Source organism: Serinus canaria, chromosome 14 (genome assembly GCF_022539315.1).
Source record: "Serinus canaria isolate serCan28SL12 chromosome 14, serCan2020, whole genome shotgun sequence".
Taxonomy (NCBI): domain Eukaryota; kingdom Metazoa; phylum Chordata; class Aves; order Passeriformes; family Fringillidae; genus Serinus; species Serinus canaria.
The window spans coordinates 15,250,837-15,278,831 of NC_066328.1; the positions used below are offsets into that span (position 1 = coordinate 15,250,837).

Below are 27,995 nucleotides of genomic sequence, written 5' to 3' on the forward strand. Positions count from 1 at the left end.
TAGCTTATCACCGTCCTGTCCCCAGGCGGGGAGGGGCCGGGCAGGGGCACGTCCCGCTGCCCCCAGGGCCACCGCCAGCCTTGCCCGCCCCCGCCAACGCCGACCGAGAAAGAAAACAAAGTTTAAAAATCAAAATTAAAAACGGAGCAAAGAAAACCAAGTGCATTTGCCCGCCCGGCCCCACCACCAGCAAACGCCATCAGTGACACGCGGCTGGCGGAGCCACCGCGCCGGGCAGGGCTTGTGCTACATTCGGGCGGCGGTGACCCGCGGCGCCGCGGCTGGCAGGGTCAGGCAGGAGCCCCCCGGAGCCCCGGCCGCAGCTTGGTCCGGAGCTTTGTGTTGCTTTGTTTCTTCTGTTGGGTTTTATTTCTGTGGGTTTTGTTTTTGTTTTTGTTATTTTTTTTGCTTCTGCAAAAGGGAGTCCTGCCGGAGCCGGCGCCGAGTCCGTGAGCACAATCCTGAGGTATCTTCTTCTTTGTGCAAACCCCAAGGGACGGGATGTCCGGGAGGGGACGGCTGTACAAAGGGGACGGGGGAGGGCGGCGGGGCCGGGGGGGTCGTGGATCGTTGTGCCCTTGTGCCCACGTAAGCCCTGAGGTTCTCGGGGCCCTGGCGCCCCTCACTCCAGCATGGCATCCAGCTGGTCCGCCAGGTCGTCGAACATGCTGCCGATGTCGTCCAGGATGCTCACGGTGCTCTTCGACTCCACGGCTGAGCTGGGGAGAGACAGAGACGGGTCAGGACATGGCACAACCCCCTGGGGCCCATGGCATGGCCCTCCTACCCCTTTGTGCTGTGGTGCCCAGTACTGTGTTCCCAATGCCATGGCACAGTGCTCTGGCTCCATGTGCCCCATGTTCCCACTCCAAGACAGGGCCAGGGTACCCACACGCCTAGGTCCCCCTGCCCATGCTGCTCCAGCAAGATATCCTTCAGTGTCACCTTCCCAGGGCGGTTCCAGCCAGGGTCCCCTGGTGCTCCACCAGTGTCCCCCAGCACCATCCCACTCCACCGTGGTGTCACAGCCTGACCCCTGTGCATGCTCCTTATGGCCTCCTGTGCTCGGTGGCACCGAGTAGCCTCACACCCTCCCGGGAGCCCACCACCCACCCCTGCGCCCCCTTACTCTGCCGCCTGACTGTCCTCCTGCTTGATCTTCTCCTCCACCGCCTGCAGCGCAGCGGCCAGGGATGCGCTCGTCTCCTCCAGCTTCTGCTGCGCCAGCTCGGGGCCGCCGCTGTCCACGGATGGGCTGGCGATGGTGGAGCGGGGCGGCTTCACCGGCACCTGCTGGGGCTGCGCGCCGGGCGACAGGGGCTTGGCGGGGCTGGAGCAGAGCGAAGGCGGCGTGCTGGAGGGCTTGGCTGCAGGGCTCAGCTGCCGGGCTGGCGATGGGGCCGGCGTGGAGCTGGCGCTCACTGACTGGATGGCAGCATGGGGCTTGGGGGGCTTGGGTGCCGTGGGGGGCGGCGTGGGCTTGGGGGACACTGGGGGTGGCGTGCCATGGACCCGCTTCACCTCTGCAGAGAGAAGGGAGAGGGACAGGAGCGTGGCAGGGCCGGCTGAGACCCCAGCGTCCGCCCCACGGAGCACCCGTCCCAGGGGGCTGGTGGGGCACCTACCTGGGCTGCCGGGGCTTGGGATGGGCACCTTTTTGGGGACGGGCACTGGCGGCCCGGGCATCTTCTGAGGTGGCTGCGTCAGCACAGGCTTGGGGGACACCGGCGGCTTGAAGGGCTTCTTGGGCTCGGCAGGCGGCGGGACGAACTCGGAGCCGTCGGGGCGGGCGGCAGGCGGTGGGGTGGGCGGCGGTTCAGCCCCGCTCAGCTCCGAGGCCGGCCGCCGCTTCACGGTGCCGGTGCCGTTCTGGTACACTGCGAGTGTGGACGGCTCCAGCGCCGGCTCCTTGTCCTTGGCTTTGGGCCGGCGCTTGACAGTGTCGGACTCGGTGAGGACGAAGCGGACACCATCCTGCTGGCTCTGCCTGGCCCGGATCCGCCGCTTGAGCGTAGCGCTGGCCTCCACCTTGGCCAGGTCCCCATGGCGGTGGGCCGGGGACAGCCCCTCGCCCATCTCCCCGCGGGTCGGCCCCAGGGGCCGCGGCCGCTGCTTGATGGTGAGGGTGCCGTCCTCGGCGAAGGGGATGCCGTCGGGGGAGCCACCGCGTTCCACCCGCAGCCGCTCGCCGGGGCCGTCGGCGGCCGCCTCAGACCGCACGCTATCAGCGCGCTCGCGGCGGGCGGCTGCCACCAGCCCGGTGACGGGGCCGCTGATGGTCCGGCGCCGGTTCACCACCTCCCCGTCCAGCCCGATGGTCTCCTTATGCTTGACAGTGGCCAGGACGGTGGCCACGCGGGCGCGGTCGGGGCTGCCCGGGGGCGGCCCGGGCTGTAGGTAGTAGCCCTCGGGCGCCTTGGCCGGCGCCGGCCCCGGCCCGGCTGCCACGTGTGGCTTCTGCAGCGCCAGTGCACGGGCCCCGCCACCGATGGAGGACATCTCCAGCATGGCCGCAATGCTGCGCACGCTGCCGGCACTGCCCGTGTCCACGCTGCCGCCCAGGTCGCTTGCCCGCCGCTGCTCCCGACGGCCCTCGCCCTCGGCACTTGGGGCTCCAACGGCAGTCTCGCCCTCACCCTCCTTGGGGAAGTCCTCGGCCATGCCAGCACTGGAGATGGCAGAGCTGGAGCGCTTGGGAGGGGGTGGCGGGGGTCCCTTCTTCTTGGGGCGGACTGCGAAGGACTGGCTGCGGTTGACGTTCTTGTCGCCACCGGCGGGTGCCCGCACCGAGTGGCTGCGGCCCACGCGGCGCTGGACGGTGGCGTAGGGCCCCGCATCTGGCACCAGCAGCTCGTCCCGCTCCTGCTCGCTGTCGGAGGCGGCGTAGCGGTTCAGGCTGTGCGCCCGCTTCTTCGGCCTGCCCGGCTCCTCCTCGCCCTCGCCCGCCGGCGGCAGGCACAGCACGGGCACCGAGACGGGCAGGACGGGCACCCCCGGCGGTGCTGCCTCGCCCTCAGCGGGCTGCGGCAGGACGTAGGCGAAACCGCGGTGCGTGGGTGACTGGGGCAGGGAGCGGGGCGATGCCGGGCGCTCGCTGGGTGGCAGCAGCTGCGGGGTGGGCTTCACCTTGGCGGTGGCATGAGGGGCCGCCGGGCCTTGCGGGGACGAGGGTCGTGCCTTGCCGGGGGTCTGCGGTGGTGTCAGCTGCCCGGCGGAGGCGGGGAAGGGCTGCCGGGGCTTGCCGGGCACTGGGGGCACGCTGGCGCGCTTCACGGGGTGGCCATGCCGGGGCGGGCGGCTCTCCTTGTGCGGCGCAGGGGGGCTCTCCCCGGCCCCCTCTGCCAGGTACTCCTGGCTCTTGGAGATGGCAGCAGCAGGGGGGCCCCGTGGGCCGTCCCCCAGCAGCTCCTGAGAACTGCTCATCACCCGGGCACGGCCACCCAGCCCCGGCGGCGAGCGGTAACCGGGGGCCGCGGGGTTCACCGCCTTCTCGGGGGGCTCCTCGGGGCCTTCGCCCGTTATGGCCACCTGCAGCTCGCTGCTGAGCTCGCTGTCCTGGAAGGTGGTCATCTTGGGCGACTGGCACTCGGGCGGCTCCGGCGGGGGGGACTCGATGGCCAGCACCTCTGGGCTCGGCCCTGACGCTTTTCTCTTCAGCGTGCCTGGCTCGTACTTGCCCAGCTCGGCACGCTGCAGCTCCGCCAGCTTCTTCACCGCCAGCATCAGCTTCTTCTGGTGGCCTGGGGGCGGCACATGCCATCAGTGCACTGCCAAGGGCAGTGCAGGCAGTGCCGCGGGCGGGGCCTTACCCAGCTTGGTGATGCCGATCTCCTGCAGGTCCTCCCAGGTGATGTCGGTGATGAAGTCAATGTTCTCATAGCCGTTCTCCACCAGCACCTTGTAGTACTGGGACAGGCCGATCATGGAGAGCCACAGTGCCAGGTTGGCCTGAGGTGGGTGTGGGGCACAGCTCAGCACCAGCTGGCAGCGGGGTCTGGCCCTGCCACCCCAGCCACCCACAGCACACAGGGATCCCATCTTGCTGGGGGATTGCAGCCCCAGGGGACTCTCCCTGTGCTGTTCCTGTGCCCCACAATCATCCTGGACTATTGCCAGCCCTATTCCCATGGGAAGCCTCTCACTGTGCTCAGACACTGGGGCAGGAGGGGTGTCACAGTGCCACATCCACAGGGATGACAGCTGGCAGCAGACTGATGGTCCCTGGGGAGCTACTGGTGGGGGGGGTGAGGGGTGGACATGAGCAGCTCTGGGACCATGGAGCCAGCTCCCACCTTTGTCCAGTGCCACCCCTCCCTGGAAGAGAGGAGGGGACTCGTTGCCACCATGGGTGTGGCTTCTGTCCCCCTGGCCCTTCAGAGCCCTCACCGGTTTGTACTCAGGCAGCCACTCGGGGATGCTGAGGTTGTTGATCTCGGAGGCGATCTTCTTCCTGTGCCCCGGCTTGGTGACCCCGATGGCCGTGAGGTCCTGGGGCAGAGAGTGGGGTCAGTGCCACCCTGCTCCAGCCGTGCCTCCCTCCCACCGTCCCCGGCCCCACCTCCGGCGTCATCCGGCTGATGGTGGTGATGTCGTAGCCAGCGTTGATGAAGTTGGGAGCGTAGAGCTGCAGCTGGAACTTGCAGAGCCACTGGTACACGGCCTCCGAGCTCTGGGGTGAGAGGGGACAGATGGATGGGGCAGCCGGGGATGGGGACCCACCACTCCTGCCCATGTCCCCCAAGCTGTCCCCACCACACGCTCCCCACGGCACCTGGCTGCCCACTCACCTTCCCCTCTGATGGAGGCTCCATTTTCTTCAGCTGGGGCTCGGCGGGGGGCTGGGGGGCGTAGGGGGAGCTGGCCACGCTCTGCGACCGCGACGAACCTGCTGGAGGGGCAGCGGTCAGCGCGGCCGGGGCTGCCCAGCCCTGGGCTCTGGCCAAGTGGAAGGGAGAGCCGAGCCCTGCCCTGGGCGGGGTGCCACGGCCACAGCCCCAGGTTGGCAGGGCCGAGGGAGGCACGGGAGAGCACACAGGACACCCACCCCAGCACAGCAGCCCAGAGCACCCCGGACAGGGAGCTGCTCCTCGGGGAGGGGCAGGCGAGCTGCTGCACCCAGCACTGCCCCGAGCAGTGGCACCCAGCCAGACCTGTCCTACAGAATGAGTGTCCCTGGAGCCCAGGCAGCAGCCAGAGGGATCCCTCTGCCCAAAACCCTCTGGCCCAACTCCTCTGGCCTTGCCACTCGCCAGGCAGGATCGCAGGAGCTGTTCATCCCTTGGGCTGCCTCATGGGCATCCCTTGGTGCCCTCCCTGCAAGGTAAGGAGGGCTGCCCTGAAATTTTTCCCTCATGTTTCTGATCAGGATGGACAAGAGAAGCCCCTTCCCCTCCATCAGCAACTGCATGTTCTGTCTGTGTATGTGTGTGTGTGTGTGTGTGTGTGTGTGTGTGTGTGTGTGTGTGCGTCCTCCCTCTGTGTGCATCCTTCGGGCATCTGCATCCCTCTCGCGTGGGCATCCTGCTCACATGCATCCCTCTGCCATGTACATCTCCCTCACGTCTGCATCCCACTTACGTCTGCATCGCTCCAGCATGTTTCCCCCTCTCCCTAGCAACGTCTGCACCCCCCTCCCCGCGTGCCCACCCCCCTCCACGTGTGCACCCCCTCCCCTGAGCGCATCCCCCTCCCCAGCTCTCTCTGCCCGCAGCCTCCTCCCTCCCCACAGCCCAGGCAGCTCTGGGCAACCCCCCACGCCCACCCCCACGTGTGCCTTTCCCGTCTGTCCCCCCGATTCCCAGGCACGTGCCACTCCCGTGGCGTGGGCACCCCGGTGGCGTGGCCATGATCCCCTCAGCCCCCCAGACGGCGGTGGTGAGGGGGGGACCCCGCTCGGTCTCCAGCTGGGCTGACGGGGGGCCAGGGAAGGGAAGGGGCCGGGGAGCATCGGTGCCCCCCCTGCCCGCCCCACGCCGCCCCCCGCCCCCCACGGGCCCCCACTAACCGAGGCAGGAGAAGGCCTGGCAGCAGCCGAAAGGCGAGAGAGTCATTTTTTACCCACACGTTTTTCTTCTGGCGACGGGTGCCGTGGCAATAAAAAAAAAGACAAATCCCTGGATCCACGGCACGGCCAGGGCTCCTCCTGCTCCGGCAGCCGGGCGGCCGCAGCACGCACCTGCGGGGATGTCCTGCGCCTTGGCCGGCCCATCGCCCACGGCAGACTCTTGCGCAGAAGCCTTCTGGGAAAGGACCGTTGCCAGCAGCTGAAAAACACCCCGGCAAGGGGGGAGAGCAGGCAGGAGTGAGGCGGGCGGAGGGGGCCGGCGGGCCGGGGGGTGCGTGTCGCGGGTGTCGCGGGTGTTGCGGGTGTCGCCGGTGTCACGGGTGTCGCGGGTACCGTGGATGCTGCGGGTGCTGCCAGCTCGGGCGAGGGTGGGTAGGGAGGGTTGCAGCAGATTTTGGCGGCAGCGGGGAGAGCGGGAGCCGCGGGAGCAGCAGATGGTGCTTTGCCGGCAGCAGGAGCCCACGGCACCGCCGCACCCCAAAGCCAGCCTGGCACATGCCCAGCCCAGAATGCCGGCACGGGCTGGGGGGTCCCCTGTGCCCACAGGACGGAACCCCCTGGCTGGCAGCATGCTGTGGCTCAGGGGCACGTGGGCAGGGCAGGCAGGGTGCCTGGGGACGTGGGCTGGCCGGTGCTGGGGTCGGTGGGCTGGCAGGTGCCGCCAGCAGGGAATGGGGCAGTGCAGGGCTGTTGTGCCAGTGGTGGCAGGGCAGCGTGCAGTGCGGTGTGCTGTGCTGGTGGCAGCAGTGCACTGGTGACAGTGTGCCATGTTGGTGGCAGCAGTGCATTGTTGACAGTGTGCCATGTTGGTGGCAGCAGTGCATGGTGCTGGTTGCAGTGTGCTGTGCCAGCGTGCCGTACCAGTAGCAGCAGTGCACTGGTGACAGTGTGCCATACCAGTGGCAGCAGTGCACTGGTGGCAGTGTGCCATGTTGGTGGCAGCAGTGCGTTGGTGGCAGCGTGCCAGGCTGGTGGCAGCAGTGTGTGCAGGGCAGGGCAGTGCAGAGCACAGTGCAGAGGCCCCTGCAAGTGGCAGCAGAGACATGGCACAGGAGCCCCAAAGGGCCTGTGGAATGTTTTGCAGGGGCTGAGCCCAGGCCTGGGCAGCACTCAGGGGCCAGGTGGAGGGGACACACTGGTGGCCACTGTCAGTGACAGCATAGCTGGTGGTACACAGGGTATCAATGAGACTGCACAGCACCTGGCCAAGCACCAGCTGAGGTCAGGGCAGGCAGCAAACGCTGCAGGACTGCAGCCAGCAGCAGCTGGCACAGCCGCCTCGGGGCTCTCCTTACCTTGACACCTTCGGAGCCAGCGTGCAGGGCGTGTGCCCCGCTGCCCGCGCTCTGCCCGCTCCCCGAGCTGCGCGCCGAGGCCACGCTGCCCGTGCTGCCCAGGCTGCTGCGGTCACCACCTGCACACAGAGAGAGGCTGTCAGGGCTCCGAGCCCTGCTCTTAAGGGACACCACGGCGTGGCCGTGCCCCTTGGAGCCACCGCCACGTGCTCCACGTCCCAGCGGTGCCGTACCTGCGAAGGGTTTCCGCAGCACCCAGATCTCCTCGGTGGGGGCTGCCGTGGCCGATCCGCCCTGCGATGGGGACAGGTGGGACGGGCTCATGTCGGCCCCACGGGACCCTTGGTGGCAGAGCAGAGAGAGCGGCCGTCAGGGGCGGGGCACTGCGCTCGGGCTCGCACGGCTGTGGCACGGGGGAGGTGACCACGGCCCCGGGACTGGCGCTGCTGCACGTGGGAACAACCCCAGAGGGAAGGTGTGGGGACCCCGGCTGTGTCTGTGCCCAGGAATGCCAGAGCCATCCTAGGGCCCTGTCCCACTCCAAGCTGGCAGAGGTGACAGGGCCCTCTTGTGCAGAGCATCCCCTCCTCGCTGCCAGCCAGGGACAAACCATGCTGGTCTGAGTGCCCTGGCTGAGCCTGGACAAAGGACAGGGAACGTGTCATCCCTTCACAGGACAGGATGGGGACATGACCCAGTGCAGGGAGCAAAGGGAACTGGGCAAACTCAAGCAGTGGGGACCAGAGTTCCCACCCCACTGTCCCGTGTCCCAGACAGTGCTGGCCATGTCCCTGCAGCTGCCTGCACCCATCTGCAGGGACATGGGGGCTGTGCAGGACCAGGCACCAGGTGCTCAAACCCTGGTGACACACAGCAGGGGATGAGAGGACCTAGCCCTCCTCTGGGGCACAGCTTGAGGGTCGCTCGAGGGCACAGCTCCTCACCAGCTCACTGTGCTGGCCACCTCTGCCAGATCCCACTTGCACCAGGGACACCCAGCTCTGAGTACAGGGGGAAAACAGCATCCAGTGAGATGGACAACATCCCTACAAGGCCAGTGCTGCCACGGCCCCGCCACGGCTCCGCCACTGTCCTGCCAGCCATGGGGCACTGCCACCCCACCACCAGCCATGGGGTGTTACCACCTCACTGCCAGCCATGGGGTACTGCTACCCCGCCACCAGCTGTGGGACATTGTCACCCCACTGCCAACCAGGCCAGTTCTGTTCATGGAGCTGCTCACTCCAACAGCACCAACCGTAGCAGGGGACAGGAGGTACAAGGTGATAAAGTCACTGAAGGAGCACAGCAGGGGACAAACATCCTCACCAAATCAGGCTGGGACATCCCTGAGCTGCACATGCCATGGTCACACCAAGAGGAGCCTGGGCTTGTGCAGCTCCATGCGACTCCACCAGGAGAGAAAGCCCCAGGGAAAAGAAGTGCTCCCTTGTCCCCAGTGCCAGCAGGGCCACCCAGTGCCCCCCAACACAACCTCCTTAGTTGCTGCCACCAGGGCATGAGCAAAGACCCCTGGTCCCAGCCATCAGCCCCTGCTCCTGACACACAGCCCTGCAGCATCTGTCACCTGCCTGTGTCCCGGGGATGGTCCCCAGGGTTCAGCTGGGCTCTGCCTGTGCTGAGCCAGCCCTGACAGCATCCCCTGGGAAAGCCCCCGGAGCCACAGCCCCTTCCAGCTCCGTGTGCACAGCCAGGACCTGGTCAGAGCTGGGCCCTGCAGGGAGGCTGGGGCCAGCAGAGGGTCCCTGAGCCTGTGGCACAGACCTGTGGCACTGCGCTGCCAGCCGTGCCCGGCACAGGGCTGTGAGTGTTTTAGGGGTGCCCACGCACCCAGACAGGAGTGCAGGGGGCACGGGGACACCGGGGTGGGGAGGGTGGCTGTGCCTTGGGCACACGGTGTGCCAGCAAGCACTGGAGCGGGTGCGGGAGGAGCGGTGGCACGTGTGTGCCACCCGAGTGCCCCCGCTGCCCCACCGCACGCATGCACGCGCATGCACACGCTGCATGCACACACACACGCCCTGCAGCCCCCGGTGAGGGGGAGAGGCCGAGCAGAGAGAAAGGACTCGACACACGCTTTAAAGGAAAAGAAAGGAAAATCCATGGAGAGCACGAAGCGAGCGGTGAACTACCTTGTCCGTAACGCGGCTCGTCGGCACTGCTAGGGGAGAGCCTGTGATAGCCAAAGGAACTGAAAAGAGTCTGATGGGAATGTGGTGGTGGAGGTGGAGGTGGAGGCAGGGAATGGAACGGATGGGACGAGGCGTCACCGTTTAGCACAGCAGCCCCATAAGCCGGGAGCGGGATCTTTTGGAAGTGTTGGGGGATTGTTACAGTCTCCCATGAACCTGATAATAAAACATAACAAGAGACAAAATGAAAAGAATCAAAATAATAGAGACACGCTCAGTGCCACCAAAAAAGGAAAAAAAAAAGAAAGGAAAGAAAATAAAAGAAAGGGGGAAAAGGCAGCAAATCAAAATGTGACCAGAGGGACGTGGAGAAGCCAGAACTGAGACCCAGGCGATGCGGAGCGGAGCCGAGGAGCAGCAGCGGGAGCTCAGCACAGGCACAGCCCAGCACAGGGCACGGACACACCCCACGGATCTGGCACTGACACTGGGACAGCCCTAGGCTCAGCTCACGGGCTCCCACAGCCAGGCTGTGGGTCCTGCTCCCCGCAGGGCCATCCCAGGACAGCTGCAGGCAGGACCGGGCCGGGGCCGCAGCACCGGCACCCCAGTGTCCAGGGGTGAGCCGTGACACAGCACCTGCACCCCACGCTGCTGCCACCAGTGGGGTGGCTACAGAACTCCACAGCCTGGCTAGCACTGCTGTGGGCCAGCTGCAGCCCAGGAGCCACAGAGCTCAGCCCAGGAGCCACGAAGCACAGCCCAGGAGACATGGATGGTATCTCTGGAACCGGCACATGACCCATACCTGGAGGGTGGCTCTGCCCCTGCCTGTCCAGCACCAGGGGCCTCCAGGGACGCTGCAGGTTGCCCAGCAGCCACTTGTGCTGCCAGGCTCCTGAGACATTGTTCATGTGCCACTATTCCCTGCCCATGTCCCCATGGTGTGGCTGCCCCCAGGATCCAGTCCCAGGGCTGGGGTGAGATGGTTGATGTGGGGCCTTTCAATGCTGCCTGCAGAGGCACCAGCCCCACTGGGACTCTCCTGGCCAAGAGCACAGCCCAGGAACATCCCAAGGGGCTGCACACGCCCCCAGGAGCCTAAAGGGATGACGATGGGAGTGGGGATGGACCAGGCAGCCACAGGGCAGGGGAGCAGGGGCCGATCCGTGAGATGGCCCCTGGCTGGAAAGATGGTCTCTGTGTGGCAGCATCAGCTCCCTGGCACCAGTGCCCAGCCCCTGCACAGACCCTGAGCACCAGCTCCTGCCACCCAAACCACAGTGACACCCCTGGATCTCCTCATGCACCAACCTCCCAGCACCTCAAACACTTCCCCCCAGCCAAGGGCAGCCAGGGCTGACCCTCAAGCACCCCGGGCGTGCCAGCACCAACCCCCAAGACGCCGACCCCACAGACACAACGGCAACACAGACCCTGCAACTGGATGGGAGCACCAGCCCCACAGGCACCATGAGGACACTGACCCCACACACTTTTAGGCACTGTCCCCATGCACACAGCGGGGACACTGACCCCACATGCATGAGGGGCATCACCCCGCTTTGTCTTCACCGCTGCAGCCCCCCACACCCCGCTCCCCACCAAGCCAGGATGGGCTCCCCGGGGCTGGGGGTCTAGGGGGGTTATTTGCCTGTTCGTTTGCTTATGGCCTCGACGAGGCTGGAGGGGAAGTAGCCCACGCGGTCGTTGCCGGTGCGGTTGTCGTGGATGCAGCCCTTCCAGCGCCCGTCGGCGTGCTGCTCCAGCACCTGCGGGAGGCGCCGGGTCAGGGGCCGGGCCGGGGGCTGGCACTGCCACCGGGCTGTGCCCGGCCCCCCCGGCCGCACTCACGGTGATAACGTCCCCAGCTTTCACGTTGAGGCTGGTCAGGTCGTAGTTGTTGCAGTAGTCCTTGACGGCCCGGACCTGCAGAGCTGCAGAGGCGTCTGCAGAGTAGAACGGGAGCGTCACCGGCCGCTCACCCCACGGGGGTTGGCACCCCCAGCCCGGCGTCCCTCGTGCCAGCGTGGCCACTCTGTGCCCTCCAACCCCCTACCCCGCAGCATCTGCTTGATCTCCTTGCTGGCCTGGCTGGTGGTGAACTGGTTGACGATGTCCAGAGCCGTCTGGTTGTAGGTGTTCCTGACGTGGGCGTTGATCCCGCTCTGCAATGGCACCGAGAGGGATTGGGAGGAGGCTGGTCCCCATCCTGCCACCCCTGGGACTCCCTAGGCCACCAGCAGACCAGCAGCTGGAGGGCACAGCTCTCAGACCTTCTCGTGTACCCCCCTTGTGACCCTCACCCCTCAGTGTGCTCCCCCTAGGACCCTCAGAGCCTTGGTGCATCCCCTCCAGGACCCTCAGCTCTGCTCCCAGGGAGAGCTGCACAAGCTGCTCTGAGCCCCCAGCCGTGGGGTCACCCCCTTCCCACAGCCCCTAGCTGGGTTGGGGGTGCCTGGGGGCATCTGGGGGTGCCGAGGGGGGCCCTTACATCCAGCAGCAGCCGCACCACGTCCGTTTTGCCGCAGAGCGCGGCCTCGTGCAGCGCCGTGCCCGCCTTGGTCTGCCGGTTGATGTCGATGCCAGCCTGCAGCAGGAGCCTGCGAGGGGACAGCGGGGTCAGCGGGGCACGGGGGGCGCCGGTCCTGTCACCCCTGCCCGCGGCACGCACCGGATGATGTCGATGTGGCCGTTCTTGGCGGCGAGGTGCAGGGGGCTGGTGCCGTTGGGGTCGGTGGTGTCCCCCGGTTTGGGCTCCAGCAGTGCCGCGCACATGTTGCTGTTCAGGAGCAGTTGGACCACCTGGCTCAGCAAACACAGACGGAGCAGGGCTGCAAGGGCGGCTCGGCCGCCCCCCGAGGCTGCGGCCCCCGGACCCTGCCTCCCCCCTGCCAGCAGCCGGAGCTCCCCTGCGGTGGTGGCACTGCACACCCCCAGCACCGGCCATCCCTGTGCCCCTCCAGCTCTCCAGCACCCCCGGGACCTTGCAGTGCCCCTGTCCCTGACCCCCTGGGGACCTCGCAGTGCCCCTGTCCCCTCCCAGTCCTCCTCTGGGGACACCCAGCCCTGCAAGAACTTACCCCGACCCGGCCAAACTCGCATGCCAGGTCCAGGGGCGTCTTCCCCGAGTTGTCCATGATGCAGGGGTTGGACTGGTGCTGCAGGAGCATCTCCGACTGGGGACAAGCAAGACCCCGACCCGGTGAGGGCAGGGGTAGAGGGGTGGCACCACCCCCTGCCAGCCCCGTGCCTCTCCATACCACGTCGTAGTGCCCGTGCTGTGCTGCCAGGTGCAGGGGGATCTGGCCCTCATCCGACGGGATGTTCACAGAGGAGCCTGCCTTCAGCACCATTTTCATGGGCTCCTTCTTGCCCTGCCAGGCCGCATAGTGCAGGGGCCGCATGCCTGCAGGGGCAAGAAGCCATGAGCCTTCCACGTGCCAACGCAGCAGGCAGAGCCTGTGGGGGGCACGGGGCAGGGGACCTGGGGACTCGCCTTTGTTGTCCTTGATGTCCACGGCAGCCTGTGCCTCCAGCAGCAGCGAGATGAGCTCTGTGTTGCCGTTAAGCGCTGCATGGTGCAGAGCCGAGAACCTGGAGACAGGGCTGGTGTCAGGGGCCACTGGCCTGTCCCCTCCACAGCCCTGGCGACCCCTGCCCAGCACCACGGCCTCCAACCTGCACCTCTGCAGCACCCGGGGCTGCTCTGCCCTCCACGTGCCCATGTCCCCGGGAAAGCCACCCCCCTATCCCTGTGTGGGCTTTGGGCAAGAGCTGCTGCAGGCCTGGGAATGCTGAGACCCCGCCAGGCTGGAGGTGCTGGGCAGGGCAGGCACCCAGGGTGGGGGTGCCACGGAGCCCCCTCTCCACTGACCCACTTCCCCCAGGCTGGCCCCAGCAGCGCGGCCATGAGCACAGATGGCAGCGCTGCCGTGCCCGGTGCCGGGCCTGGCTGTGGGCTGGGGAAAGCCCCCAGCCCCGCACCCGCTCTGCTCTCGCAGCTCCCGGAGGCTCCCGCCTGGGAAGCAGGCCAGGAGCTGACCTACTTGTGCTCCCAGCAGTGGCATCCTCCGTGCGACTGCGCTGGCACCCAGCGCGCTGCTGCTCGGGGTCCTGGCCGTGCACAGCGTCCCCATCCCCTCCCCAGGGCCACCCCGGTGTCACCGGAGCATGGGAGCCCCCAGGACAGCCTGGCCTGTGGCTGCCCGGTGCCCGAGGGGCAGGTGTGGGTGACAATCCCCCTGGCCCTCTTCCCCTGGGGAGCAGGCTCCAGGCACGGCGGTGCCCACGGAGCTGCGGCTGCCATCCCCGGCGGGGAGCGGCGATGTGAGCAGACAGCCTGCACAGGAGGCCGATCCCCAGCGTCTGCCTGGGAAATGTCAACATTTTCCGCTCCAGCGCCCTGCTCAGATCCGCTCAAGATGGTGCAAATCGCATCCTTCCCCAGGGCTGCCTCGGGGGCATCCCTCGGGCACCTCATGGCCCAGCTGGCCACCTCGGCCACGAGCAGGGCACCGGCCCTGGGGCCAGCGTGGGGACACCAGCTCGGTGCTCACCCATGGCACTCCCAGCAGGGAATGATCCAGCACACTGGGATGGGGAAACTGAGGCACGGGGCTGGCTGAGCTCACACAGAGCGGAGCACAGCCAGGCTGCAGCCTGGATCCCAGGGGATCCTTTCCAGGAGCAGTGCCTGAGGCTGGAGGCTGCTCCCCTTGTGCTTCAGCACCCCCTGAACCTTCCAGGAGCTGGATACGAGCCAGGCCCTGCCTGCAGCTCCCCAGCCCTGCCACGATGCTCAGCCCTCCTGTGGCCTGCTGGCTCTGCTGAGCCCGGGGTGGCCCCTGGGGTGGTGCCCCCTTGCCCCCAGCACAGCGATGGGCTGGCAGGTACCAGGGGATGCCCACTGCCACCACCGTGGTGATGAGGATGAGGAGGCAGCTGGGCTGCTGTGGCCGTACATCCCCAGGGCATGGCCTCCCGTTCTGCTGCTCTCCCTGGCATTTCCCTGGCACAGCAGAGCCATCCAAGGGAGCAAGTAACATCACATCGTGCTGCTGCCCCACACAAGGGGGATCTCGGGGAGGGAGGAGCGGGGGCAGCTGCTGCCCAGCCCCACAAGCAGCACTCCCACGGCAGCCCCCTCCTGTGCAGGGCCTCCCTGCAGCCTCATTAGTGTGATTAGCAGGGGTGTCTGCGGCCCCTTCCTGCTGGCTGTGGAGCATCTCCGGTGCCTGGCGGGGTCACGGCTCTCCCACCCGGCTCCCCACCGGGCTGAGCTCCCGAGGAGCCCCACAGGGCTGGGAAAAGTGTGGTGAGATGTGGGGCACAGCCCTGCCTCTGCCTCCAGCACCTGCTCTGGGTGCAGACAGGGCTCAGCCACGTGGGCTAATGGGGCCAGAGCCCTGGAGCTGGCAGCTCGGAGAGCCTGGCATTCCCACACAGACACCTGGCACTCCCACAGCAGGTGCACCCCCTGCTCGCAGCACCCCACAGCACCCACACCCGGGCTGGGGCTCCCACTCACCCGTCCGTGTCTTGGAAGTTGACATTGACTTTCTTTGCTGATCCAAGGAGCTCTGGAAGGGAGGGAAGGGGACAGGGTGTTAGAGGAGGTGGCTGGTGCAGGGACACGGGGCACACCAGGGAGGTGACGTGGTGGCAGCTCCAGGTTTCCCTGCCTACCAAGGCTGGGGCTGTGGAATGGCCCCGTGCAGCCCCCGCTGGGCAGAGCTCAGCACGTTCCCCTGTACCCCCAGCCCCCCCTGCACTGCCCTCCCCACCCTTCTGGAAAATTAAACCGCGCCAGGGCAATCCAATTAGCAGCACGAGGAAGGATGGAGCCAGATTTACATAAGATTTACCCGAAAAATGCCACTCAGGCTTTCCAGTGAGCTGCTCTTCCCACAGCAGGAGCAGGAGAAGGAAGAGGAGGGTGGGAGCAGCACGGCAGAGCCCCGGGTGGGGGACCCACGCAGCAGCCCCTGAGCCCAACACAGCAAGCACAGCTCCAGCACGGCCCTGAGTCCACGGGAGAGGACCCAAAGGCTGCATGGCCTGGCAGGGAAAATGGGCAAAAGCACTTGAAGCCAGGGACAAGCTCTCGTTTGGAGAAGCTGGCTGGAAGGGGCTGCTTCAGGCAGGGAAAGGGAATGCGGGGCCAGAGACACTCCCTGTGAGCCTTGGCCATGGCCTTGCTCTCTCCCCCTCTACCATGTCCCCTTGTCAGTGTCCCTGTGTTTATTGAATTATTGACACAAGGGCTGTGTCACAGCCCAGGAGCCCTGGCATGGACAAACAGAGCTCAGAGGGCAGCAGCAGCAGGAGGGGCAGCTGTGTCCAGCCTGACTCTCAAACCTGGGGAGAGGTGCTGGGCTGAGCCAGCCCTGCCCAGGCCATGCAGTGCAGACTGGCCCAGGACAGAGGCTCTGGCACCCAGAGCTGGCTGCCCCCTGCACTCCAGGGCTGCCCCCTGCACTCCAGGGCTGCCTGGCTGTCCGAGCTGCAGGACATTTGCTAATGCTGACACAGCCCGGTGTGACAGGTGACAACTGCAGAGGACAGGTTCTATCAGCCACAGCCACCACCCTCCAGCCACCAGGTCCCCAGGCTCTTGTCCCAGATGAGGTGCCTCATGTGGGATGAGAAGGGGCACTGCAGGGTGCCTGGAGAGGGACAGGGACACCATGGGGTCCCCAGAGCGTAGGGAGGGACAGGAATGCCACAGAAGCCCCCAGATCCCATCCCTGCCATAGCATCCCCGTGCTCCCCTGGGAAGAGCTGCACATTAGTGGTGGGCAGAGCCCCTGTGACACCGGGACTGACCCAGTCCCTGGCAGCTCCGTGCTGCCTCCAGCGTCCCCAACAAAGGTGCCATTCAGCCCCGGTGGAGAGGAGCCCAGCGCCGCTTCCGCTGCTGCCCTGCGCCAGGAACCAGCTCCCAGGAGAAGGGGCCGAGCTGCCCCCAGGGATGCCAAGGGCCAGCGGACAAAAGGAGCCGTGGGCACAGGAGTGGCACCGTGCCCGGCGCTGGCTCCAGCCTCCGGCCCCGAGACGGGCCCCGCTCGGGCCGATGGGTCCTTGTGGACGGACGGACGGACGGACAGACGGACGCTGACAGCAGGTCTGCATTGCCTGGCCTTTCCCACGGGTTGATCCCAGCAAGGGGCTGGCACGGGGCAGTGCCCGGGCATCAGGGTGCAGTGGTGATGCCGTTGGTGATCCCCAGGCACGTGCCACCCTCGGCATCACCAAACCACCATCGCCCCAACGCAGCGTAGCGGCAAATTTTTCCTCTCTGCACCTGCAGGAGAGGCTGCGGCTGCCAAAATCTGTTTAGCACTTCCATCACTGCCCGTGCCAAGTGCTTAGTCAGTGACTTCCAGCCATGCAGTGGTTTGACTTTCCTTAAAGCTCTGGAAGTGGCCGTCAGCATGCCGAAGGCAGCTGGAGCACGGAGCCCAGCTGGGGTCTCAGAATAACCCCAGATCCCAGAGCAGGAGAGAAGGATGGCTGCCCTGGTCACCAGGTCCACAGTGAGATTTGCAGCCTGTCTGGGGGCAGAAAGAGCCAGGAGAGCTCATTAATGGCCGGGAATTAATGACAAGGAACATTCTTCCACTAACAAGGCAGAGAGAAGGGAGCTGAGTGCTTCCAATTAAAAATATCGGCCCCAAAAGGAGATGGGCACGGTGGGGAGGAGAGCAGAGCTCCTTCATGGCCACACTGCCAGTGAGCCCTCAGTGCATCCCTGGCTGTCCTCTCTGCTGGGGTCACTGAGGGGTGGCAGGGACCACTGAGCACCTGCAGTCCCCATCCTGCCCTCTCCATGCAGGTGCCATCAGGACGGTGCTGTTGCAGAGGTGGCACTTCTTTGCTTAGACAGCCTGAGCCCCACCACCATCCCTGGGACACCCGTGTCCCCTCTTGGCTTCCCATGGGCTGCTCAGGTGATGGTTGTGCCGTGTGGGATCACAGGACTCCCCTGGTGTCTCATGGCCCAGCTCTCCACAGCTCTCAGAGCAGTTTGCACCCCACAAACACCCTGGGGCAGGACCACAATGCCGGCCCCAGGAAAGGGGGGCACACACAGGCCCTGGCACCGCAGGGTGCAGCTCTCACCCGTGGCTGCGGTGTGCAGCGGGAGCCGCAGCGTCTGCCACCGACACCAGCTATAAACAGCGCCTGCTGGAGTAAACACCGCCGGGGAGCGGCCTGCCACTGCTCCCAGAAACGCCTTCACTGGAGCACAGGGACTGCAGGAGCTAAATCACGCTCGGGTTGAGCCCGGCGCTCCGCGTGCAGCGAGCTCCTCGCCGGCCCCACGGGCACCGCGGCGCGGGCGACCCACGAGCGGCTGGCACGTGCAGGGCCTGTGCACGGGAACCCCCTCTGCCCCACCCCAGGCTCCAGCCACACATCACCATGGCTCCTGGCACTGTGCCTGGCAGATGCTTTGGGTGTCCTGGAGCATGCCATGTGGAGACCCCATGCCCAAACACAGCTCTGGGCACTGTGCTGCATGGCTGTGTGGAGACCCCCATGGCCAGGAAGGAATCCCAATACATGTCACAGGGAGACCACATTGCTCCAGGTATCCCAGAACACGCTGCATGGAGACACCTGTGCCCAGGTGGCCAGTGTATGCCATGGTGGGACCCCAGTGGCCAAGCACAGCTCTGGGCACCCCCAGTGCAGGTTGCAGTGAAAACCCTGTGCCCGGCTGCCCCATCCCTTCCCTGCACACGTGTCCAAGGCCACAGCCCACATGGTGGGACTGCTCAGGGGGCTCCTCTCCCTTCCCAGCACCCCCTCACGTGCTCCTGCGCCAGCCCCTGTGTCTGCAGCCAGCGCAGCGCCAGCAGCGATCGATGCCCGGCCGGAGCGTGGGGGCTCCCGGCCAAGCCCCCGCTGACGAAGCACATCCTCACCCAGCTCCCCCCGGCAGGCAGCAGGCGGCTGCTCCAAGCAGATGGCTCCAGCCTCCACTAAATCAACATCTACTTAATGAGGGGAAAGCATTGCTGCCCCCTCCCAGCATGGCGGCAGCGGATCGGCCAGGAGAACCCCCCAAATCCTCCTCTCCATCCCTTCCCTCACCCCTCTGCAGTGACACCACTCCCCTCCAGCCCCACCCCTGCTGCTTCCCCACTCCCCAGCTCACGTGGGCAGCCAGACCCCTGCGTGTGCCCCCCACAAACACAGCGGGACCCCACAGGCAGTGAATATCCACAGGGAAGACATTCAAGGCAAGCGCCTATTTCAGAGACAGGGGGGAGGATCCTGCAGCGGCATCGCTGGGAGCTGCCGGATAAAGGAAGCATCCAAAATAGCTGCTCTTAATTATATCCCTGCTAACGAGCACCACGCAAACAACGGGCACTGCACGAGGAGCCCTGGCATGGGGGTGTCTTATTCCTCGCTGCGAGGATGGGGTCACCACGGTGGCCTGTGCCATGGTGGGGACCCCACTGAGGCAGCCACAGCAGCCCTGGCTGGGTCTGGTGATGACGGTGACACCGGGGAGCTGGTCCTGACAGGGAAAAGCTTGTACTCCTGCAGCCAAGGTCGTGTCAGGCGCTGGGGCCGGGCGATGCTCAGATGCTAATGAAGCCGTTATCATCTTCCGATCGATTGGGACTGTATAAATAATGCACCAGGAAGCTCGTTGTACAGGGAAAGGGATTGCCTGGGGCTAAGAGGTGGCTGGGATGGGATGGAGCCATTGCAGAGCAGTACTCTGCACAGCTGGATAACTGCAGCCCACCACAGCTGGACAGACATCCCTCACCACAGCTGGACACCCCGGTGTCCACCACAGCTGGATAACAACTGCCCATCACAGCTGCACACCCACAGCTCTGTGCCCCGCTGCCCATCACCAGCCATTCCCCAAAGCCCAAGGCACTTTCGGGGGATGCTGCCCATGTGCCAGCACAGGTACAGGTGCTCTGGATGCCCATCCCTGGCAGACCCTTCTCCAGGGAGGGGTGAATCCACACTGGAGGCTGGCTGGGCTCTGGCAGCCTGAGTCACCGTGCAGCGCTGTCCCCTGGGGCTGCAGGAAGCAGCTTAAATGCAGCTTTCAAGAGGCAGCAGGGACTCCACTGTGATGCTTTTATTTTTACAAAAAGGAAACTTTTCAGTCCCTTGGGATGGCATGGGGCTGAGCCTGAGGGCCGCCAGGGCAGGCGGGGACAGGGGACACGGGTGTACCCAGGGCAGAGCCGACCCACCAGGGCTGGAGCTGTCCGGGGGGCCCAGCACCCACCAGCAGCTCCTGTGGAGATCCCCACTCTCTCCCTGTATTCCCAAGCCATATCCTCACCTGACCTTTGCCATGTGGTACCATGCAGCCAGGCTGAGCCACGCTGCATCAGCCAGACCCCTCTGGGCAGTGCCAGCCCCCCCAGCCCCCCGAGTACCAGACGGGGCTCTGCTGAGCAGGGGCTGGCTGGTGACTCGGCCCAGGGCACCCAGGAAGGCGGGGAAGCGGCAGCAGGGATGGGCAGGAGCTGGCACAGCACAGAGATGTGCTGCCTGTGCCCCAGGGGTGGGACATGAGGGGTCGTGCCCAGCTCCGTGGGACCAGCATCGAGCATCACAGCCACCCGCCGTGTCTGGTGCCTGCCGTGCCCGGTGCCAGCGCCCGCCGTGCCCGGTGCCAGCCGCACGCCCACACTCGTCTCTGTGGAAATGAATGTTGGTGTCGCTTACAGGGAGCCCTAATTGCCAGCCTGTGGCAAACAGGTAATTTTCAGTAATCACTCTGGCTGGTAGGAGCTGCTGCTGGCACAGGGAGGCTGGCATGGCAGGGATGGGGATGTGGCTGCTGTCACCTGTCTCTGCCCGTCCATCCATCCCAGCACAGCTGGCACTGCACCTCCTTGGGACACGGGAGCAGGCAGAGGTGGATATACACTACTCATCTCCACCCTGGGGCAGAGACAATCCTGCCTCATCCCCATCCTCATCCTCATCCTCCCCCTCCTCACCCCCTCTGCAGGGCCAGAGATCCCTGGGAGGACGGACCCTGTCCACGCTGGCTGCAGGGCAGGACCTGGAGCTCTGTGCATCTTAAAGCATCATTAACCAAGGCAGCGGTGATCACAGTGGTGATCACTGGCCTCCCATGAACCCGGCACGGTGCAGCAGCACTGGGAAGTGGTGGGAGCTCCTGGTGTGCCTTGAGCGTGTGCACACGTGTGCACATCTGTGTGCAGGCAGCCCAGACCAGCTCCTGGTGTGCCTTGAGCGTGTGCACATCTGTGTGCAGGCAGCCCAGATCAGCCCAGGGTGTGCCCTGAGGTGTGCACACGTGTGCACATCTGTGTGCAGGCAGCCCAGATCCATCAGAGGCTCCGGGCGCTGCTGCAGCGCTGTCTCTGAGCTCCCAGCCACGCACAGCAAAACCAGCCCCGGGTTCTGTTACAAACGTGATGCCTTCAGAGCCATCGTTTGTCCTCATCCACGGCCGGTGCACCGTGCCCACCTTCTGCTTCAGGGCTGCATTCCTGGTGGGAATAGAGGGGCAGCACGGGCACAGGCATGGGCAGCTCTACGGGCTCAGACTGGCAGCTCAGCCGTGTGCCAGTGACCGCCAGGGTGGGTGGACAGCGGGGATGTGCAGCCAGGCCGTGCCGTGCATCATCCAGGAGCACAGGGAGCAAGGCCAGAGGCCTCACACTGCTCCCGGCAGGCTGGCAACACTGCAGGGGAGGCACAGGGCTGGCAGGACCAGTCCCAGTGTCCCCAATGTCCCCAGTGTCCCCAGCACGGCGGGCACAGGAAGGGGGCTGGCAGGGCCGAGCAGGACCGAGCCTCAGGCAGCCGCTGAGCACAGCCAGGGAGCGGGGCTGTGCTGCTGCAGGGCTGCGAGGAGCGCGCTGCCGTAAACAGCCCAGCTGCAATGCAGGAGCCGGGCAGCCGCCGCTTTGTCTCTGCTCCAGCGGCGGCCGCGGGCCGGGAACCCGCGGGGCCTCTCGAGGAGGCGGCGCGGGGCTCCGGCAGCCACATCTGGAAGGGATCAGCGGCTGCTGCCGCCGCCACGAGCCAGCCATGCCCAGGGCCTGGTCCCATGGCCAGACGGACAGGAGGCAGCGCTGGCGTGGGCAGCGAGGAGGGCATGGGCACACGGGGCAGAGGCACATGGGCACACCAGGCACACGCGTTCACATGGATGCACAGGGGCATGCAGAGCATGCACAGGGGTTGGGGCACACACAGCATGCACAGGGGCTGGGGCATGCACAGCATGCACAGGGGCTGGGGCATGCACGGGTGCACAGCGATGGATGCACAGGGATTCAGAGGGGCACACCTGGGCACATGGGAGGAGCACCCAGCCACCAGAGCGCCAAGGAGCAGAGCCTGTGGTGGCTCCTTGGGCACCATCTCCAGTTTGGTCCATCTCCAGCTGACACAGACCGTGGCAGGGCGCAGCTCATCCTGCTGCACCCCAGGGTACCCTGCCCCACAGCCACCTCCATCTGCTCGGCGTTCTCCAGGTGCTGGCAGTGACCTTGGTGGGGACACCCAAGGAGACCCGGGCAGAGCTGGCACTCCGAGCCTGCTCTCCCACACCCTCCCAGCACGGTGCTGCCCCACCGGTGGCTGGTGCCAGCACCGGGACCCGTCCATCACCGGAGCAGTCCCGGCAGCACGGGGCTGTCGGCCGAGGCCAGGCCAGCTCTGCATCCCAGCTTCCCATTTCTCAGGCTGATTGCTCCTGTCGCTGCAGAGCCCAGCATTAAACACCTCATTTTCTACTCCCGTATTGAGTTGGAAAATACTATTAACATTTCATTAGAGCTTAAATATCCATCTCAGTCCGGCAGGATGAGCCAGCCCGTGGGGGGCATCGCTGCTGTGCCAGGTGGGCTGTACTGGCCCCGTCCCTCTGGGAAGAAGAGAACCAGGAGGGCAAGTCCCACATGCCCCAGATGTGGGACAGGATGGTGAGCCAGGGCAGAGGTGACATCAGCGCTGCACACTGACTTGGTGACCTGCTGGGCATGGCCCACCCTTGCAGCACACTTGGCCAAGAACAGGACACAAAACAGTGACAGAACAACAGTGTCCATGCAGGCACTCCTGAGTTTTGTTTCCCAGTGCCTCTCTCTCACTGGAAGGGAAGCCTGGCCCAGCAGGACCAGCACCAGTCATTAAATACCAGCAAATTTATTCTCCAGCATTCTCCCAACAGAGCTGAGCACCATTCCCAGCATACACCAGCACCAGCCCCAGGACAGACAGCGCTGTGAGAAACAACCTGAGGTATCACCCAAGAGTGGGCCCTCCCCTCCAGCACTCACCCCACCAGCACTGCCACAGCTCTCACCTGCCATGAGCCCAGGAATGTCTTCACTGAGCACCCAGCACTGCTTTGGGACCCACCCGGGCCCTGGCACAGCAGCACGGAGCTGCCACCCCCAGGCACTGATGCTGCAGCCACTGCAGCCACGTGGGGAGGGGGAAGGGGCTGGGGGCACCTGGGCACACCGAGATGGCCAGGGGACTGATCACAGCCCAGCAGCTGGGAAGGGGAAGGAAGGGTTAAACGGAGTGCAGAGAGGAGGAGAGGAGCCAGTCTGGCTACTGGAAACCACCATGGGCTGGCAGCCACTGGGATGGCTGTGGAGAGAAGCTGAGAGCACCCGCAGCACTCAGACCTGCTCAGTGCCAGCACTGCCACCCTTGGGTGCAGGCTGGCCCTGCCACGTCCCCCACAGTGCCACCCCCAGCCCAGGGGCAGCGAGGTCCTCATGCAGCAAACAGCCGTGGGAGAGCCCTGCTCGAGGGGCTGCCAAAGGGCTGCTTGGTGTCCAGCCAGGTGAATTTGGGACTGCTGAGAGGAAATCCAGGCCAGTGAGGGAGCTGGGAACGGAGCCGCCGGCCCGTGGCCCTGCTGCTCCTCGATGGCAGTGGCCAACTGTCCCAGGTCCCCAGAGCCATCCTGCTGGGCAGGGACCCTGCTGCCAGCCTGGGCACAGGGGCTGTGCTGGGGGCAGGGGGACAGGGAGGGTTTGCACGCACAGCTCGGCCCAGCCACAGAGGCAAGAAATGTAAAATAATGAGAAGTCACCCCAGGCTGAGCAATCGTGCCCCTCTGGAAGGAAACTTGGCACACTCCAGCTCGCACTTCCCTGCCAAGTCCTGCTGGGAGCGAGGCTTCGCACGCGGGCTGGGAACCCCAAGAGGCTGGTGAGGGACCCACTGACACGTGGAGGAATCAGGCAACAGCCAGAGCTGCTGGGCCCTGACAGGAGCCTGCCTGTCAGCAGTGCTCAGAGCACAGCCCGTGCCTGGGGCACGCCTGGGATGCACCAGCATCTCCCCTTGCTGGCACCACCCGCGTGCCCCAGCCCATCCCCTTGGCATTCCGCCCCTCCATCCCTGCCAAGGGCATGGGGAGAGGCGTGGGAGCGGTGCCTGGCCATGCCATGGGGCATGCATGAGCCCAGCACCTCTTTGGCCACAGGATCTGTCCCCACAGCCCCTTCCTACCAGTCCAGATGTCCTAGCCAGCACCTCTGGATGGCTCCAGAGGCAGCAGCATCCAGGGCTCCAGCACTCCAGTGAGCATCATCTGCTCAGCTCTGCCTGGGTTTCTCTGTCAGCAGGGAGGTTCTGCCCAGTGCCCAGGGAGCAGCAGCAGGGGCCATCAGGGGTGGCTGCCTCCCAGGGAAGGCTCCTGCTCTCCCAGAGGGCCAGGGGAACCGGGCAGCTCCGGTGGCTACCGGCCACGTGTGCCCTGGGCACTGCACCACAATTGGATTTGCATCTGCCCTGCCTTTTACTGCATGGAAATTGAATTGTAAAATGTCAAAGACATTTCCTAACTGCGCCATATTAGCCCGGTTTTATTAAATACTGTTATCAGAGCAGATTATGAATGCAATCAACTGCAGGCAAGAAAACCCAGAATTGACTGGCCACTGTGCAGGAGGACACACCGGAGGGCAGGAGGCAGCTGGCGAGGCTCTGCCCAGAGTCCATGTCCCCAGGTGCTCTGGCTCGGCTTCCCACTGTCCCCAAATCCTGGAGCACCGGCGAAGGAACATCCCCACCCAGCCAGTGCAGCTCCACTCACATCCCAGGATGGCTCCCCAGGGACAGCAGGACCCTGAAGGTTCTCGCTGAGCTTCGAGGTCCCTTCCTAGGCAGGGCAGGACCTGCTCCCTGCACATGGCAGCAGGGCCAGGACTGATGGGACAAGCCCTGAGATGCCAGAGCTGCTGCCAGTGACACGCAGGGCAGGATGCAGAGCCCTGCCCAGGTGGCAGTGCAGGAACAGGGCTCTCCTGCCCCGAGTGGAGACACACTGAGAGCTGCCCAGGCCTCAGCACCAGCACCCCGGGCAGTGGGGCCAGGCTGGGCTGGGTCACCCAGGGCTATCCTGATGTGGCAGGACACAGGGGATGCAGAGCTCCGTGCCCAGGCCCCAGAGCTCCAACAGCACAGCAGGACATGAGTTCTGATGGCAGCCTGGGGGACCAGGGTGGCACTGAGGAGCAGGCATGGGGTGGGCAGCACAGTCCCACAGGACACTCCCTGGATTCCACCCACAGGGCCAGTTCAAGACATGCTGGATGCTTGTCCTGGCACTGCAGGGCCCTGTGCTGGGACATCTCCTTGGCCACACAAAGCTGCCATGTGTTTACAGAGCCCCCCATCCTGGCTGGAGGGAAAACTGGAGCAGAGGATCCAACCTTTGGCTGGAGGTCCCACACTTGGCACCTGCACAGGAGCCATTCCCAACGTGGGTGAGCCCTGGCAGGACCAGCCCCACAGGGAAGGAGCCAGCTCACTCCAACCCTCCACAGCCACGGAACTGTGGGTCCTCTGCATGGCACAGCACAGCACAGCTCGTCTCCCACTGCCCAAAGCCCCAGGTGCCCAGGACAGGGATGGCACAGTGGGCACGGTGCTCCTGGAGACACCCCACGGTCCCATCCCATCCCACGGCGCTGGAGCCGAGGGGAAAACGCCAAGTCACCACATTTCTTCGAGGTAGCACCGAGAAGGAGGGGACAGGGAGGGAAACAGTTTGCTGCCAAATCCCTGCATCTGATTTGCGCAACTTTCAGACAACCTCATCAATTATGGATGGCCGGGAAGCAGGCGCGGTGTGCGCTGCGGCCGGCCCCGGCCCGAACCCACACTCACACCAAACGGGGCCCCCTGTCACCATAGCAACCCGCGCTAATTCACGCAAGGATTTTTAAAATCTCGTGTATTAAACCCCACATGAATAGGATATTATCCAGATAACAGCTAAGTTACAAATCTTGCCGGTGCCGCGCAGCGCGGGGAGCGCCGCAGGCATGCGTGGGACCGGAACTTGGAGGGGACGTGGGGACACCACGGCGTGGGGACAGCCCTGCCCGCTGCTCTCCCACTCCATGCACCACTCCAGCCCCACTGCCACAGCCAGAGGTACTTGAGCACCCCAGGCTGGGAGCATGGCACCCACCACACACATGGCACCCCCTGCCACAGGGGAGAGTCGGGTCCAGTGGGGAATTGGCCCCAGATGAGCCCAGCACTGGCACCAGTGGGTCCAGCAGAGCTGGAGATGGGCAGCCCAACAAGGAAATGGGGTGAGCATCCACCCCAACAGCAGGCTCAGCCCCACTGGGTGTCCCTAACCTGTGACCCTGGCACAGGGAGCACTGCTGGCCCCTGTGGCCATCCTGCCTGGTGTCCAGAGGGCTCAGCCAGGGGAGATGCAGCTGAGCCCTGGGAAGGACAGGGATGCAGGAGAAGGTGGTGGCACTCAAGCACCTCTGGTTGTTGCCACAGCAATGCCAGCTGTGTGCCAGCAGGGACTGGAGAGGGGTGTGTGGGGACACTGCTGGGCACAGGCCAGGCGTTGTCCCCATACCCACACACTGCCCCAAGAGGCCACGGCAGCAGCAGTGTCTGGAGTGGGTTGGGATGAAGCAGGCTCTGAGCTGGAGGTTCTTGCCCTGCAGAGTCCCTCAGCAGTGACAGCAACAATGGCACTTGGAACATGGGGACATCATGCCAGCCCTACATGGCATGAAGAAACACATGTTGGCCTCATGTGGCACCATGAACACGGTTGGTACAACACCAGAGCAGGGACATGGGGAATGCCATGCCAACCCTGCTCAGCACCAGGACATGGGGCACCATGCTTGGCCAGAAACAGCCCTGCATGACCAGGGACAGGGACAGCTCACCAGTCCTGCACAGCTCCAGGGGTGCCCACATTTGGGGAGTGCCGACCCTGCAGAGAGGGACAGTGGGCACAGCAATAGAGGGACCGTGTGCCCAGTGACCCAGAGCCGCACGAGTGCTCCCCGCGGTCCCTGCCCGTACCCAGGGACGGTCCCCGGCCGCCCAGCTCGTCTCCGGCAGCAGGCCTGAAACCTGCGGCTGCATCAGCACCATGAATTATTCAGTCCCGGGCGGAACGCCTCGACGGAGCAGTTACATCCTACAGCGAGTAGATACTCATGGAGCTACACACACGTACACCCGGAGACGCACACGCACAGCCACACGCACGCCCCCGCAGCCTCACACCTGGCCACGCACCCGCGGCGCACCCGCGGAGCCGAGCACAGCCAGCCGCAGGGATGCACCGGGAGATACCCGCGGAGCGACATCCAAACACCCCCTCACCGAGAAACACCAACAGCCCAGCCAAACACACAGATGCCAGGGTACACACCGCCACGCAAACACCCCACGCACCCAAACACAGCCGCACACGCACCCGCGGCAGCGCGGACACACGCAGAGGTGTGCGGGCAGCGAGCCCCGGCGCTCTCCCGCGCGGGCCGGGCACACTCGCTGCACGCACACGCAGACGCGCCCGGCCGCAAACCCTGCCCAAACCCCCGGGAGCACCGGGCTCGGCTCCCGAGGGGTCCGGAGTTGCTCCCGGGTACGGGGCAAGGGCAGCCCTGCCGGAGCCCGACCGCGCCGGGGGTGCCCCGGGACCGGCGAGGAGACCCTTCGCAGCGCTCCGCACCCGCGCAGCGCCCGGGGATGCTCCGAGCTCCGCCGGCAGGCTCAGAGCCAAGCCGGGCAGCGCCCCCCGCCCTTCCCGGGGTGCCGCCGGGGGTCCTCGGCACGTCTACGGTCCCCGCCCGCCCGCGAGCAGCCGCAGCCGGGGAAGGGCCGGGGATGCTCCGGGGCGGGCAGGGCGGCATCGCGGCCGGGCCCCGGGAGCAGCGCTAGGATGCGGCCCCGAGCCGCCGCGCCCGCCGCTGCGACGCCGGTGCCCATGCGTGCCCCCCCTCCGTGTGTCCCCCCGCACCGGCGCCCCCCGCCCGGCCCCGCCGCCGCCGCACTCACTGGCTTTGCCGGGCTTGGGCCTCTGCAGCAGCTTCTGCACGGCCGCGATGTCCTCCGCCTTCACCGCCTGCACCAGCTCCTGGTCCTTGCCCATGGCTGCGCCGCGCCGGGGCTGCCGGCTGCGGGCTCACGGCCCGAGCATCCTCCGCG

At 65.7% G+C, this 27,995-nt stretch overlaps 1 protein-coding gene across 1 annotated transcript; it reads right to left on the reverse strand.

Annotated features, from left to right (window-relative positions):
* Nucleotides 1–7: 7 nt before the first annotated feature.
* Nucleotides 8–27,991, reverse strand: CASKIN1 (CASK interacting protein 1). Its single transcript, XM_050980054.1, has 21 exons — nt 27,846–27,991; nt 15,043–15,094; nt 13,012–13,109; nt 12,776–12,921; nt 12,596–12,691; nt 12,187–12,317; nt 12,007–12,115; nt 11,572–11,680; nt 11,367–11,461; nt 11,167–11,284; nt 9,513–9,728; nt 7,593–7,700; nt 7,360–7,478; nt 6,176–6,263; nt 4,788–4,885; nt 4,559–4,669; nt 4,387–4,488; nt 3,810–3,948; nt 1,626–3,740; nt 1,130–1,523; nt 8–719 (listed from the first exon to the last, which is right to left on the reverse strand). Exons 1-21 carry the CDS (start codon nt 27,937–27,939, stop codon nt 623–625), a joined length of 4,635 nt encoding a protein of 1,544 aa, XP_050836011.1. The 5' UTR covers nt 27,940–27,991; the 3' UTR covers nt 8–622.
* Nucleotides 27,992–27,995: the final 4 nt, after the last annotated feature.